This window comes from Macaca fascicularis, chromosome 8, assembly GCF_037993035.2.
Source record: "Macaca fascicularis isolate 582-1 chromosome 8, T2T-MFA8v1.1".
Classification (NCBI taxonomy): Eukaryota; Metazoa; Chordata; class Mammalia; order Primates; family Cercopithecidae; genus Macaca; species Macaca fascicularis.
Window position 1 is genome coordinate 116,799,694 of NC_088382.1, and position 17,184 is coordinate 116,816,877.

Here is a 17,184-nt window from a genome sequence, read left to right on the forward strand (position 1 = left end):
ATAATGAAAGTCATCATTTATTTTACCTGTCATGAACATGGTGCTGGAAATATCAAATAAATTAATATATTTTTTCTTTTCGTCTACAGTTATAATACCTTTATGAGGTAGAAATTATTCCTATCAGAAAACTGAGGTCCAGATAGGTTAAGGTTATTTGCATGAGATCACACAGCTTTAAGTGGGAGAGATTCAACCCTTTCTCTGCATAGAAAAGGTCATTTTCAAAAGCTCTTCTATTTATTCTGAATATAGTTCTGAGTATAGGCATGGAAATGATCAAATATTATATTTATTGGTAGTGAGAATTAACTAGAAGTTTTGACAATATAGAGACACAGTCAGGTGATTAATCTGAAGGAAAAGTACACAAAATGAAACTGTTTATTTTTTTCATATGTACATAATGCTTTTCATTGACAAATAAAAAGTATATACATTTATGGTGTACAACATGATGTTTTGATATATGCATACATATGAAATGACTAAATGAAGTTAATTAACGTATGCATTGTCTCATATATGTATCTTTTTTTGTAGTTAGAGCACTTTAAATTTACTCTCTGATATGGTTTGGCTGTGTCCTCGCCCAAATCTCACTTTGAATTGTAATAATCTCCACAAGTCAAAAGTGGGGCCAGGTGGAGATAATTGAATCATGGAGGTGGTTTCCCCCATACTGTCCTTGTGGAATAAGTCTCACAAGATCTGATGGTTTCACAAATGGGAGTTCCCCTGTAGAAGCTCTCTTGCCTGCTGCCATGTAAGACGTGACTTTGCTCCTCATTTGACTTCTGCCATGATTGTGAGGCTTCCCCAGCCATGTGGAACTGGGAGTCAATTAAACCTCTTTCCTTTATAAATTATCCAGTCTCGGGTATGTCTTTATTAGCAGTGTGAGAACAAACTCATACACTCTCTTAGAAATTTTTAAGTATACAATATGTTGTTATTAACTACTATCACCTTGGTACAGAACAGATCTCTTTAACTTATTCCTCCTTGGGATTTTCAAACAAATAATTGTGCCTGTCCTGGTGGCCAGTAACAGATGTCCCGGGCTGCGACAGGGAATGTGCCCCTGTTGCCTGAAAAAAAAGTGACAGTCAGTGTAAGAACACTGGGGAGCAGACCCTGAATTGAGAAGCATCTGTCTGTTGCCTAATTCCGTTCCAAAGGTTTATTTTGATTCTGATCATCATTTAGGAATTTTTGGCACTGATTTTTTCAATAGAAGTCTACTCTTGTTACTACATCCTGCAACAACAGAAGGACTTGACTATCTTAGAGAACATTTCACATCCTGAAAGTTTTGCTTCATGGACTTCATTTTTTAAAGATTGCCTTTATTCACTACTTTCCTTCCTATAGTTACCCTCTAAAGAATTTAAACTTCTGCCTGGTAGACATTGCCAGAATAATATTAAGGCAAATATTTGGCATATGCCCTGGGTCATAGTGCTATTAGAAATAAGACAGGGATGAAAGTATCACAGATCCAAGTGTAGCTCTCATCATAAAGCAGAAACATTTGGATAACTCTTACATAATTAATCGGATCACACTGTTCTCTGCTCAAAACTCTCCACTGCTTCCTACAGTACCTGCAATAAAAACTAAATATTTAAGTACCCTATAACAGTCTACAGGACATGGGTACTGCCACCCACTCAAGGTGCCAAAGGCCACTTTGACCACTCCCAGCATTTGATTCCCTCCACACTGACTTCTCTATCCTTAGCACACCAAGCTTGTGCCTGCCTCCAGGGCTTTTTACTTGCTACTTCCTCAGGAAATATTTCTGTCCCCAAAGCTTTTGCCTGCTTCATTTCTTCATGTAATTCCAGCCCCACTAAAACCTTCTCACAATGATCTGACCAAGTTCTCTGAAATAGCCTTCTTATCCCCTGCTCCTTTGTTCTCAAGTCCTGCTCTGTTTTGTTTTCTTAATGGCGTATTTCGCTATCTGAAGCTATATAATTTATTTATGTATGACTAAGTCTCCCCCACAAAGATACAAACTCAGTGATGTAGAGAATATGTTAATCTTATTCCCAGTTTATGACAGTAACTGGTTCCTAGCATTTACTTATTATATTTTTAAATAAACAAACAAATAAATGTTGCAGTAGGTGGCCTCTAATCCCCTTCCCACCCTCACCCACACTCCCACAAGTCTCTGGTGTTTCTGTGTTTAAGCCCTAAAAAAAAAAAAAAAAAAAAAAGGGAAATTTGCTTCTTACTAGCCTAAAATTGACCTTCTGAAGGTAATACTTTCTCTGCAGGGAATGTTCTCTACGTTCAGGGGAAAAAACACCTAAACTATACGTTATAAATTATCCAGGACAACTTTTTGTGTGTGTGTGTGAGACAGAGTCTCTCGCTCTGTCACCCAGGCTGGAGTGCAGTGGTGCAATCTCCGCTCACTACAAGCTCCGCCTCCCGGGTTCACGCCATTCTCCTGCCTCAGCCTCTGGAGTAGCTGAGACTACAGGCGCCCGCCACCGCGCCTGGCTAATTTTTTGTATTTTTAGTAGAGACGGGGTTTCACCTTGCTAGCCAGGATGGTCTCGATCTCCTGATCTCGTGATCCGCCCGCCTCGGCCTCCCAAAGTGCTGAGATTACAGGCGTGAGCCACCGCGCCCGGCCCAGGACAGCTTCTGAAAACGACTGTTTTACCTTACTACTGCCTTACCTCTTCCACCCTCACCTCCCACCTTATCCTAAACTGGAGGTTGCTGTTGATTTTGTCTTGTTTCTGATCAAATTTCCTAAATAATTTTGGATGCTCTATTTGCTCCAAATTCAACAAAATATTAATATGATAACTTCCTACTCCAGGCCACAGGACAAAGTTCCCCCAAGCAAGCTTCCACACACATACCCAGATATGCACCAGATCCAAGGCCTTCTTGTAACACTAGTGAAATTCTTGATTTCTTTTTTGGATGTATGCTTAATTAATGTTGGTTCCCTGGCAATCCCATCTTTCTAGTTGGTTCCTCCATTATTCCTGGCACACTTATTAGTAATATTTGCTGATCAGAGATGCATATTGACTCCTAGGTGGGGATGATCTTTTTACCTGTCATTGGGTACACCTTTTATTTTGGAGGCACCCTCAGTTTTTTCTTCCCCTTTCTTATTTCAGAGTTTCAGTCTTCTCTTTGGGAATCAGGCCCTAATTCTCTTTCATTATTTTCAGGAAGAGATTAAAAGGCTTCATTCAAAAAGAACCTAGGAAACTTGCCTTAGTGTCTCAGTGACAGGTGAAATTGATCGGCAAGCTGTATCTGGTTGCTCAAAACAGTGCAGCATCCACAGTGTGACAGATCATGGATGAGACGTTAGTGTTGTAGAAACAAAAAAAACTTTAGTGAATTCACTTATTAACATGCCATTCAATTTTATGTCTGAGTCAACAGCATGGTATTAAGGGTTTGACACAGTGGTGTCCCAACTGTACTGTTTATTCCTTGTAATAAAATTATTATTTTGTTTTTATGCATGGTGCCACTATAGCATTTTCCACCCAGTGGGTGCTCTATAAATATTGACTGATTGGAATTTGGAACTGTAAGTGTCATAATTTAGAGGTTATTGGCTCCTTATAATTGCATTTGGGAACTACAAATTCAGCTAAAATTGGAGCTCTACTCTGAAACATTTCCATTGAGCTTCTGGTCTAAGTTACCCAGAAAACCCTTAAGGTAAAAATTCTCCTCTTTTTACAGCCTCAAGTCTATTATTTAAAGCCAATAAACAGTGGTTAATAATGGAGAAGTTTTACATTTCAGGCATGTTTTTAGAGACTAAGCCTAATAAAATTATTAAGTGGAAGCAAAGCAATATTATTTGTTTTGGTCGTAGACTTTGAATATCCAAGAGAATCATGGATATCAGGTCTCAGTAATGGTTTTGAGGTTTGACTCCTGCTTCCTTAAATGTAGGAAATGGCACTGAGAGTGGTACATGGCTTTATTTTTAGGTTAAGAGTCTACCTTTTAAAGGAAGCAGTTACCTGTATATGTAACATCCTGAAGCAGATTTCAGATACTTGAGGAGAGTCTGTTTTTGAGAATCATGATGAAATATTGCTTGTCTTAATGAAATGGCTGTTATTGTAAAACACTGATAATATCTGTAAACAGTGTCATTAAAAGGTGAGTGAAATAAACCTTAGATAATAAGTACAATAAACCAGACAAAATATCTGTCTCTGAAAGAATAAGAATATATATAAGAAAATATATAACTTCATTGAGATCTAATCTTTCAGTTCTTTTTTAGCTCCATTAACAATTCTTTAGCATATGCCAAGCCCTGAGCTTTCACATAGGTTTACAAATATGAATAAAACCTCATCCCTACATAGAAGAATCTTAGGAGAGACATGGTTTCAATATGGGGTTCCTACACCATGAATTTCCAAGAAAAGCCTTTGATTACAGGAAGAAAATACCAAAATGCTTATTTCTGTTTATTTTTATAAAATAAAGAAATAGGTGAAATGTAAAACGCAAAGATGTCCAATGCAAAGAAATTAAGACAAACTAATCACCCACAGGGATCGTGGCATCTTGACTCTCTCACATTTACTATGACGAGTTTGGAGTGATGGAAAACATAAAACCAAATACCTATACCTCTGCGTAATGTTTAAAATCATAAGAAATGCAATTAAATTCTTACAAAATTTTATTAAACATAATAATCAATGTTTAAAAGGTTTATTTGAGGTATGTTACTTAATGATGAAAAAAATACTTTTAGAAACATGCTTATTCTTCCTACCACAATAACAATGGCCAAAATAATACATAGAAAATGATATAACATACAATTATATACTTAAATGCATTCCTTTGTCATAAAATCGTTGGAAGATGCACAATATTGATGCAGTTGTAAATATTAGACAGAAGCTACAACTTGGGAATTTTGCAATGCCTTGGAAGAAGGAAGAAATGTTTCTAACATGTCCCAGCTGCTGGTATTTTCTCTATTCTGTTTCAACAATAACATACACAAAGAACTACTTGTTTTTTCTAACCACCAAAGGAGATAATATATTCTCAGCAGAAAATTTTTTTAATAAAAACAATGTTTGTGGAAATAACTGTGAAGTGTAGTTACTGATGAAGCGGTTGCTCTTTACTGGAATTTTTCAGATGGATTTCAGGGAAATGTTGAGGAGAGAATATAATTTCCTGAATCCTTCATAGGCAAGCAATTTAGGCCAAAAAAAAAAAAAAGTGCATACACTCAGAAACGCATAGAGTGCATAAATTCTTAAGAAATATCCTCTTTATAATAACAAGGCATCTCAGATACAGTAGGATCTTTGAAATATTTTTTAAAGACTTTTTTGAAAAATGTTGTTGGACTTAAAGCTAATCTATATGCTTACTCTTTTACATAAAAAGGTATTCCAAATTTTTTGAAAAATGAACTTTACTGGTATGATGCCTAAGGAATCTATTTTTAGGAATCACACACTCTAAAAACTGATTTTTAAAGAAACACTGGTTATAGAAAAATCATTTTGAAGAAGGATATAAACTGTTTCCAGGTTAAATTATTTCCTTTTTGCAAGTGTTATGAGTACATTCATCTGTGGCATTACTCATTATTTCTACTTATTGAAAAAATATTGGAGCTATGGTATTATCTTACCTGTTAAAATTTTACAAATAAAGAATTCTTATGGGTTTTGAAACCTTTTATTAAATATTCAAATTAATAGTTTGCAAAACTGGTGACATCAAGGAAAATGAAGTTATCAATCAAATTTCAACAAAACTTTGCCTAATTTATAAATCGAGTTTAAAAATGTGTTTCTTCATCTAATAAACTCAGTCTCTGATGCCCTTCTACCATTTGAACTTGCATATCTTCATAAGATTTCTATCTCAAAATGCCTGATTATCTTACAAATATACATAATAGCTTGTTTGTTTAAATAGGGATCCTATAAGCTGGTCATTAGACCTAGCTAGCAGTGGTTGCACCATATTGTATTCAATTTTGTTTTCACCAAGAATGCTTCATAGACAATGTTGTATGCTTCAGTTAGGAGTCATTTGATATTTAATTCTTTATTTGTATTACACTAACAACCATCAGGTAGACCCAATGGTTCATTATGGGCTGCAAATAGTAATATTGTGATTTTATCATTCTGTAAAGAGAAACATCTACGTCAACTATTTTTTTTTACCCTAAGGTACAGTTTGTCTAGGACAAGAAGGATAAACACCTGATTCTTTCATTTGTTAGTTTTCAACAGAATGATTTTGTTTCTTAGCATTATCCAAAGATGTCCAATGTATTTAAAAAATAAATTGACCATACTTGTTGTTTTCAATAAATTCAAGCAAATTTCTTTCTTTTAATCCATTGCATCTTTTATTGTTGTTGAGTGGGGGCCTCTTTAAGCTTATTTCAGAGTTTTTTGACATGCCCCCTCTAGCCTTGATAGCATCATGCTTTTTTGGTGCCTTCAGATCTGAGTTTAGCCATTTCTCCAAAATGTCCTATTTCCTTTTAGTGAGAAATAATAGAAATTATAATCTGGATGTTAGATGCTTCTTTTTTGCTTATTGGTTGGTCATTGATCACAGGTCTTTTCAGGAGAAACTGCGAAAAAGCATGAATTTTTTAAGATAGTAAAATGCATCTTGAATCCATACTGATAATACTAATTCAGAGTCAGGACTTGGCTTTTACTTAACCTAATTGATCTTTCATCGGCAGCACCTTTTATCCAGATGGAAACTCCTGGTCTCCAAAACATTAACATAATTTTTCATGTAATTTATCCTACAAAATACACATAGCAGTCTCTGGATGACAAAAATTCACAATACCAACAACAATATGACTAATTTTGTGAGTACGTTTGGCATATATTCCACCAGAGCATATTGTCAAATCACTGTGCTCTAAAATTAATTCAAATAGTTTCTCTGTTTTTTGGTTGAGCCAGCAATGCAATGCACAGTTAACACATATAATTCATTTGCCATTCAATGTATCAGTTTCGTTTTTCAATAAAGTTTGCATTATAATTCTGTAAAACAATCACATGGTTCCAAAATGAAATCAATAGAACAAGGTATATCCATGGAAGTCCTATATTCTGGTACTCTTTATATCTGTTCCCGGGTTCGCGCTATTCTCCTGCCTCAGCCTCCTGAGTAGCTGGGACTACAGGCGCCCGCCACCATGCCTGGCTAATGTTTTTGTATTATTAGTAGAGACAGGGTTTCACTGTATTAGCCAGGATGGTCTCGATCTCCTGACCTCATGATCCGCCCGCCTCGGCCTCCCAAAGTGCTGGGATTACAGGCGTGAGCCACCACACCCGGCCCCTTATAGGTAACTTTTTAAAAAATAGAAGTATTTGTTTTGGTTTTGGTCCCTCCAAACACTGCTTTATACAGAGTTTATCTCTACAGTGAGATATGTTTTGCCAAATGCACATTCTCACGCAATTCACATTCTTATCAACATAGAGACCATTTATTTATCCTAGAAGATTCTCCCAGACCCTTTCTCAGTCAATCCCACTCCTCAGAGAGAGTCACTGCTTTTATTTCTTGTCCCATAGTTTTGCCTTATCTAGAGGTTTATATAAAGAAAATTCATACAGAATGTATTCACATGTGACTGACTTCTTCCACTTAGAATAACGTTTTTGAGGCCCTTTTATTTTAGTGCACTTGTCAGTAGTTTAGTCCTTTTTTGTTGCTGAGTAGTATTCCATTGTTCGGTGGTACTACATTTTAAAAAGTACATATATTCACATTTGCTAGACACTTAGGTTGCTTACCATTTTACCTATTTTATATATAAAACACATATTTTTGTACAAGTCGTATTTTCTGTAAGTATGTTGTTCTTCCTTGTGTGTGCTACAGTTGGTACATGTTTAACTTCATGAGAATGTGCTAAGCAATGCACAAGCTCTCCATCTGTTTCACAAACTCTATAGCTTTTGGTGTTGTTCATCTTTTAGTTTCTCTTTTCCATGCAGGTGTAGTGGTATTTCACTGTGGTTTGAATTCCCATTTCCATGACGGCAATGCTATTGAGCACTTTTACCTGTGCTTTTTGGCTTTTTCTGTATCCTACTTTGTGAATTGTCCAAGTCTTTTCTCTATTTTTCAAAAGGTGTTTGATGTTGTTTTTAAATCTTTTCATTTTAAGAGTTATCTATTTGAAATACAAATCCCTTTTTCCGGTTTGTTTCTTTTTGTGTGTGTATGTGTTTTTGCTGAGTAGAAGTTTTTAATTTTGATTAAGTCCAACTTATCAATTTTTTCTGGTACGGGCTTTCTGAATCTTTTAAATAGGTATATCCTAATTAACAAACCAATCAAGGTACATGACTTTCTGTAAAGAGCATTACTGACTGTATAGAAAAGTGTGTTTTTCAATGCATTAAGACATTTCAAATTGCCTTAAATGTTGTCATTTTACCTTTATCTGGTGCTTACAATGTCTATTTTACATAAACCTTTAAGGTTTATACACAATACATAATTAATAGAGGAGTATATATCTAAATTTATGCACACATAAATATATACCTGCATACATAAACAAATAAATATATATTGAAGTGCATATTCAGTAATGTTATTGATTAAGAACATGATAAAAATTTTGAGACCACTGGACAGTCATCTCAAAGTAGAGACAAAGGTATATACAGGATATTATTGTCATCCAGAGGAAAGATATTAAGCCAAACATGGAATTTAGACAAAACTTTCTGAATAAGATGACTGTCCATGTGAGTCTTAAGGAGTTAGTAATAATTATACAAGAGGCTATAAGAGAAGGCATGTAAGAAAGATACAGCAAGATGAACAAAAGCATAGATGCGTGAAATCTCATGGATTATGGGGGAAATTATATTTCACATTTATTAGAATTTTAAATCCAAGAAGAGATTATATGGGTTGGTAGGGACCAGATGGTGGAGGTCCTTGTTTTGCCATGCTGAGAGAATGGATTTAATGCTCAAGGTGACAAGGAACCACCCACTGAAATGATTTAAGAAGAGGAGTGCCATATTCCAATTCTAAATGCTCACCTTTGTAGCAATGGGAAGATGAGGTTGAGAAGAACAAAGCTAGAGCCTTGAGAACAGTTAGGGGATATTGCAATTGTGCAGGTAGCAGATTATGAGGACCTGGATAGGAGAGGAAGGGGTGTGTTTGAGAATCGTTCAAGGGGTAAAATCAGGAGGACCTGGTGATTTGCTGTGAAGGTGGATCAGGAGGTAGAGAAAGGAGAAGTGTACCTAACGCTCAGGTTCTGGTTTGGGTAGCTGAGTATGATGGTGATACCACTAATCAATATCAAGGGAAACACGAGACGAGAAGCTACACCAGCATGGTCGCTGTTTCCAAGCTTTACTCTGCCTGTGCATCCATACAGGCTTCTCCACATTGACAGCTACCGGCTCCTGTCACTGTAAAATAAACTCCCTAGGAAAACATTTCTAATTATGTTATATTTGGAACCTAAAGTTCCCTTATACTATACTATCTTTCCAAGTATTTCTAAATGGTATACCGAACACAGATGGAAGTGCAAAATGGGGTGTAAAAATGACAAGCCTGTGTTTGAATAAAATTTATTCAACTATTTATTCAAGAAATATTTATTGAACAACCACTTCATGTCACACAGTGTCCCAGGTACAGGGGATACAGTGGTAAACAAACCTGACCTGGCCTCTGCCTTCAGGTTTCTTGTTTCCAGAAAGGTGCACAGAGTATGATGTTGGGGATAGTGCAAGGAGTAGTGAGGACATAGAGAAGGAACATCTATTTCCCTCAAAAGTCAGGAAAACCTTTCAGAAGAAGAATAAAGAATGAGGAGTTGGCTGGCTGAAAGAAGGAGCGGGTACATGGAGGGAGTACTGCAGGCAGTACTGCCTGTAATATCACATGATAATATAAATATCATATACACATACATAATACACAAGGCATAGGGACGAGAAAGAATCAAATCAACAGGACGAAATGAAAGTTCAACAGGACTGGAATACAGAGTGCAAGGGAGAGAGAGGAAATGATGAGATTCAACAAATATTTGCTGTACAATGTTCGACAAGGGTGGGTTTTTACACTAAATTTAAAGAATATGACAATAAATTAAAAAGAAAGTTCCTGCTCTCAGGAGCTCATGTTCTACTGAGAAAGAAAGACAGTCACAAATCATAAACAGATCCTGTACTGGGTACTCCAATAAGGATTTTAAAGTATCATAGACTCATGGGCATCCTGTTGAGGTTACTGGGAACTGGGGAAAGGATAATAGAAGAAGGGATGTTTCAGCAAAGTCTTAAATGATTTTATAGATTCCCAACAGCCTTGGACACAGGGTATAAAATGTAAAGCATTCCAGACAGTGGGACCCAAATGTGCAAGTATATAGGACTTGGGTTGGGGGGGAGACATTTATGTTTGAGCATCATATTTAGAATAATTGTTGCTGAAATACATTTCTGGCCAGTTCTCAGCCCTCCAGCATCCCAGAGCCATCCTTCTAATGGACACACTCCTACAGGCAAAGAACAGATAGAAATGGAGCATCATTTGAAGTCATTTCAAATGGTGAAAGATGTAAGGTAAAAGTATGGCCTTGCAGAATAGTAGAACTTCCTAAAATTATAAAATGCAGTCATTTTATGTTATATGTAATAAAGGCTTATGTAGTCAAAAATTATTATTCTTTTTCCCAATTTCTGTTATATAAGGTTATATGAAATTTCTTTCCATCTTTAGTGAATATTCAGTACAGAAAGATTATAGGCTGATGTTCATATTTAATAACATTTACACATAAAATTAATATAAGAAAGGTATTTTAATTTGTTTTTCAAGAATTGCTAAAGGAAGGTATGTGTTTTAGGGATTGAACCAGAAGTTTCTTCACAGAAAGAAGAAAGGAGTAAGGGGATTATAATCCAGTGTGAATTGATATAATATGTTAAGTTGATAAGAATATTTTAAAACTGTTCTTGTAAAGCTCTTCCTCTGGAAGACTTAACAGCTTTATTAAGGCTCGCTTGGAATGCTAGAAAGCATAAAATATTAAAAGAATTACAGAATCCCTATAGCCTGGTTATAGATTATAAGAATTTTACATGACTTTAGAGTGAAGCACACTGGATCAGGGATCATGAGACCAAAGTTTATTCACTGTGTGGTCATTGATAAGTGCCTTAATGGACTGCATCTGGATTGCTTCATTGGTAAAACGGAAGTGCTAATACCTTCTTTTTAGGGTTATTTAGAGCCTAAATGAACTACAGTTGATGTTGAACAATGCAGGGACAATGACCCCTTGTGTGGCAAAAATCCACATAGAACTTTGACTCCCCTAAAAGCTAATTACTAATAGCCTACTGACCAGAAGCCTTATAGATAACACAGTCGATTAACACACGTTCTGTGTGCTATATGTATGATATACTCCAGTTTTACAGTAAAGAAATCTAGAGAAAAGAAAATGTTATTAGGAAAGTCATAAGAAAGAGAAATACATTTACTATTCATTATGTGGAAGCATATCTTCATGAAGGGCTTTATCCTTGTTGTCTTTATGTTACATAGGCTGAGGAGTAGGACAAGGAGGAGAAGGGCTTGGTCTTGCTGTCTTAGGGGTGGCAGAGGCAGAAGAAAGTCAGCCTGTGGGTGGACCTGCACAGTTCAAATCCATGTTGTTTAAGGGTCAATTGTAGGATGCCTAGAGCATTTAGTATGATCACTGATGCTGTGAGGATATGTATCTGTAAGTGTGCTCTCTGGACAGCTATTTCTGCACAATAGAGGTAGATTGCATGCCATATGTGTAATTTAAAGTACTCTAGTCTCTACATCAAAAAGTGTGAGAAGAAATGGATAAAATTGATTTTAGTAACATATTTTATTTAGCCCAATACATTCCAGAAATGGATATTTCAATATGTAATCAATATAAAATTATTAATGGGATATTTGACATCATTTTCAAAATATGGTCAGACTTCTTAATCTGGTGTGCATTTTCCATTACAATACATCTCAATCTGGATGAACTGCATCTCAAGTGCTCAATAGCCATATGTGGCTAGTGGCTATAAAAATGGGCAGTGCAACTTTGGGTTACACTGCTGAGTTTAACTCCCAGCACCACTTTGTGGCTGCATCTCCTTGGGCAGTTCTTTACCTTCTCTGTCCTTCAGTTTTCTCCTATATATAAAGGGTATACTAACAATGCACACATGATGGTGTCATAGGATGAAATGGTTTATAGTAATACTAAATGTATGCTAGCTACCGTTAGTAGTAGTCTTGCTAATAATAGTATCAGTGTTCAAGGTCAATGCTAACTACTACAATTGTTATGATTGTTTTATTTTCACAATCATCATCATCAGCAGCAGCATCATCATCATCATGCAAAGGATCCAGTCTGATGGTGGAGCTCTGTATATAAGTCTCAGGTTGGAAGCTGGTCATGACATTTCTAAGAGGTTGTAAGTGTCCATTCTGTAAGAAGCGGCATCTTAGCCAGTGTGTATGGGTGCATGAAGGCATGATCCAAGCTTTTGGAAGAAGTAGCTGGCATGACTTAGATGTGCTACCAAGGCCCTAGACAAATAATCTGTGATTCAGTCCAGGGTCTCAGCTTCAGGGAAAAAAATAGTGGAAATCAGACAATCTTGTCTGAAACCCATGTTTTTCAACTGGCATAAATGATAGAAATTAGAGACCTTTAGGGTTGGTGGGCATATGAATATCAAGGTCCTCAACCCAGACTGATAAGCCACCACACTGAGATCTGTAAGGTTAACTTCAGATCCCCTGGTTTCAAGTATGGTCTTGGATTATCAAGAATTGGCTCAGGAACTGAGTGATGCCTAGCTGTTCAAATGGGCCTAATACAGGCATAACACCCACCCCAAAGTTAATTATTTAGTTCTAAACATTTTGTGTGGCAGAATAATTTTTAACGTATTAATGTATATTTTTCTACCTGTATTTTCCTCATTCAAGAAAAAGTCAAGCTCTTTGCTTAGGTATATTTTTGTGAAAAGAAAAGCAGAAATTGATTTCAAGAATTTTTCATTATTAGATATTGTGTTCAAGAACCTAAGGCCATTGGGATTATGCTAGGTTTCCTGGAGAGTGATCCAACAGGGTGTGCCTCTGAACAGACCTGCTCTTAAGTAGGGCACCGGGGAGCTGCCATGAACCCAGGACTTAAGGTGGGTGGGGCCTTTGAGACACTGCTCCTTACTCTTTTTTTCTTATATTTCAAGGGCCTATGAAATAAGCTTCCTTTCAAGAGCGATTATCTTGGGCAACCCTGCGCTTGTGGCGTTGTTCTAGGCATTGCACCCTTCCAGGGAGCAGCCAGGCCCAGGGGAAACGCAAGAAGAGAGAAAGAGAGGGACCTCCCCAGACTTAAAGGTAGGGATGCCTGGAGACTGAGAGAGGAAAAGAAGTCCTGGAGTTTTTCAAATAGCAGAAACCCATACCTTATTTGTAGATCATTCCTAAAAGTGCAGGCAAAATGGGTGTTGGGGAAAAAGACTCTGTGGTTTCCTGCCCAAAGTGTGGCTTGGCCTCTTTAGGGTTGGATGGACTGAAGGAAGCAATGGGAGAAGAACAATGTGTGTCTCAGGGATCAAGGATGTGGAATGATGACTGGAGATGTGTTTCCAAGGCCTAGGCTGTCCATTTGCCTCTGGGTCCTTTACACTGTGCTAGAGTGGGGAGGTTGCAAAATGACTGAAGTGATTTCCTTGCTGGCTTGATGGGGAGTTTGTAGGCAAAATGAAGTTGATTCAAAACACATAGACCAAGCGGAGTGGCTCACGCCTGTAATCCCAGCACTTTGGGAGGCCGAACGGGGTGGATAACGAGGTCAGGAGATCAAGACCATCCTGGCCAACATGGTGAAACCCTGCCTCTACTAAAAATACAAAAATGAGCCAGGTGTGGTGGCGTGCGCCTGTAGTCCCAGTTACTCAGGAGGCTGAGGCAGAAGAATCACTTGAACTTTGGAGGCAGAGGTTGCAGTGAGCTGAGATCGCACCACTGCGCTCCAGCCTGGGGTGACAGAGCAAGACTCTAGGAAAAAACAAACAAACAAAAACAAACAAACAGAAACCTCCATAAAGTATTGTGATATTCTTTGCTTGTCTGTACTGGTGAAATGAGATTTACACCCAAAGTAGATACTTAAATGATCTCATTTTTATTCTGAAAATGGTACAGAAAAGGAGAAGAAAGCAACTAAGTTACCAATGTTTAGTAACTGAGGAAACAATTTCAGAAAGGTTAAAATAATTTTTCAGGATAAATACCAGTGTTCGGTCACTGGGCTAGATCTTCTGATAAATAGGTAGTTAGATAGGTAGATAAATAGGGAGATAGATGGATAGATAGATAAACAATGTGTTTCTTCATATGTATCATTTTCAAAACCTTAGATTCTTTTCCTGATAAGCAGAGTATTATTATGCCTTTGGTTTGCCATCTATGGTAGGCAGAATTCTACGATGGCCCCCAAGACTTCCTACCCCCTATTGTACTTCCTCTGTATAATCCCCAAGACAATGAATGTGTTGGATTTAACTCCTGTCTCAGACCTCTAGATCCATATTTAAAGGGCCCACTCATATGATCAGGCCAAACCCATTCAGATCATCAGCCCTGAGAGTAGCCAGGTGCTGAATATGACCTCCCATCTGACATCCAGCAGACCATGGGACATCAGTTCTACAACCCCAATAACTTTACTCTGCCAACAATAAACTTGGAAGAGGACCCTGAGCTCCAGATGAGAATGCAGCTGCTCACCATGATTTTTGCCTTATGAGACACTAAGCAGAAAGCTCAGTGCAACAATGCAAAAGGATTACGACAGTTTGAAATGAATATTTTGATAAAATGTTTCTTGGAACAAATAAAGTTATGTCGGAAAGCAATAAAACACCTTAAAATATTTTAAGCCAAATAAATATTTTCCACTGAAAGAGTAATGCTGAAAATCATCATGAGTTTGCACTTTTGACAGCATGGAAGTCTGGTACAGGACTAAATATATTGTGGGTCTGTATAATCAGAAAGGAATGAGGTTGGAGCAATAGAAAGATTTCAGGGAAATTAGCATGGGGCAGTGGAAAGCATACCAAAAATGGCAGACTAAGGAACTGTGTGGAAGTAGGCCACTAGCTTGGATCTGGCACAATGCAACCACTACATACGGGGTGCATTTGAATTGAGGGGCACTCTAAAAATTTGGATGACTCCCTTAATACTTAAAAATTTCAAGGTTACAGTTGTGGAAGCATCCTCCCATGAGGAAGGGAAGTATGACTGCCTACTCTCATTCATATCGCTCTAGGTTCATCTCCCACTTGGAGAATTCTCCAGTCTCATAGCCATGCTCACAATTACCTCACTTATTCTTGATGTAATTTACTTACCCAACTCCTATGGCTCCATTCCTCTTTGGATTTCCTCTTGTGTATCTAACCACAGTCTTACACTTTAATCCTGCTTGAGTTCAGACTCATATATCCAACTACCAGACTTGAATCACTACTTCTAAAACTCAGCATGTAAAACCTAGCTCATTAGCTACTCCCCAGAACCTGTGTTTCCTATTTAGGTGATTTATACTGCCCCCTATTTAATTAATCAAGCCAAAATCTGGAATGATTTTGATTTCCCCCCACCTCCCATTCAATTATTAAGTTCCTTAGATTATTTTTACTTAATATCATTCAAAATCCAACTTCTTCAGTTCATTTTTACTGTCATTGCTGTATGGATCAGGTCCCCATCCTAGCTGGCTTCTCTAATAAATAGGCTTCCCACAGGTCCAAACTTCTCCATTCTTATCCCCTTCCAACTTATCTTCTAATTCCAAAAAGTGAAAAATTCTTCACTGTCTCTCTCTAATGAGAAGAGAAAGCCTAAGCTTAGGAACATGACTTAAAGTCCTTCATTATGTGGCCCCAGATCCAGCCTCTTCTCCTAGTCCTCTTCCCACAAATAAACATTACAGTCAATTTATACTGAAAAACGTGGAGCTCCCCACAACTCCATGCTTTCTGACACCTGTATGCCTCTTCAGTTCCCCTTCTCAGCCTCACCTCCTGGGCTCCAGTGACCCTTCCCCCTCAGACTCTGAAGCAGCTAGGACTATAGGTGCACACCACCATGCCAGGCTAATTTTTGTATTTTTTGTTGAGATGGGGTTTCACCATGTTACCCAGTCTGGTCTCAAACTCCTGGACTCAAGAGACGCAACAGCCTTAGCTTCCGAAAGTGCCATAGATCCCATCTTCTATGAAAATTTGTGCAAATTGAGGGAGACCTATATATTCCTTTTAATTTTAAAAACATCTCTATATAAAACTTACTATTGCATGGGAGTTCTCATCTGTTACACACTTGTTATTTACAACTATACACAACATAAAATTCAGCAGATTTAATCACTCCCATCTCCGTGTTCTTGTAGGTTTAACATAGATTAATTTATTAACATAAACACTTTTGTATTGCTTATTTATTTATTCTTGTTTTTCTGACTATTGTGAATGTCCATATGCCTTAATTATCTCTGTATATTTAAGTACCTTCCTAATGCTTTACCTGGACACTAGTTCAATATGTCTGTTAAATATAATGCACATTCTACCATTAAACCTGTACAATTATTTCTCTAGGGTAGGACTTATGTAAGTATAATCCAGCATTTCAGTATGAATATTATGATGGTTTGTGCCTTTCTCCTAATGGAAATATTTAATTTAGAGCCTTAATGATGTTCTCACTCTAACCTTTCACACCATTATTTGATGTTTACGCATTATATTAAAGTCCACACGATTGAATATTATCTGCTTATAATATTTTCTTTTAAATTCATTTTTAACTTACAAAGTTTAATACTTTTTTAGTTGATTCCAGTTCCTTACAGCATATCTAGAAAGCAGATCTATATTTTTAAAATTTAGTTAATGTAAGAGAAACTCAGGTAAGGGAGTCACAGTAATTCTGTGGCACAACTGCGTGATAGTGGTACCCCCCCAGCTTTCACCTTCACAACCAGCACATGGGCTCCCCAGGGGCCAAGACAGAGTGCACGGA

General features: G+C 37.2%; 1 protein-coding gene across 3 annotated transcripts in view; it reads right to left on the reverse strand.

Moving 5' to 3' along the window:
* Nucleotides 1-366: 366 nt before the first annotated feature.
* ANGPT1 (angiopoietin 1) overlaps nucleotides 367-17,184 on the reverse strand; it is a 274,342-nt gene continuing 257,524 nt past the window's right edge. For all 3 annotated transcript variants that reach the window (XR_012416596.1, XM_073999303.1, XM_045398590.3), the window contains one exon: nucleotides 367-1,091. Coding sequence is in view for 2 of the 3 variants with exons in the window: in XM_073999303.1 (XP_073855404.1) it covers nucleotides 1,015-1,091 (77 nt within the window). In the remaining variant the exon portion in view is untranslated. The remainder of the gene's footprint in view (nucleotides 1,092-17,184) is intronic.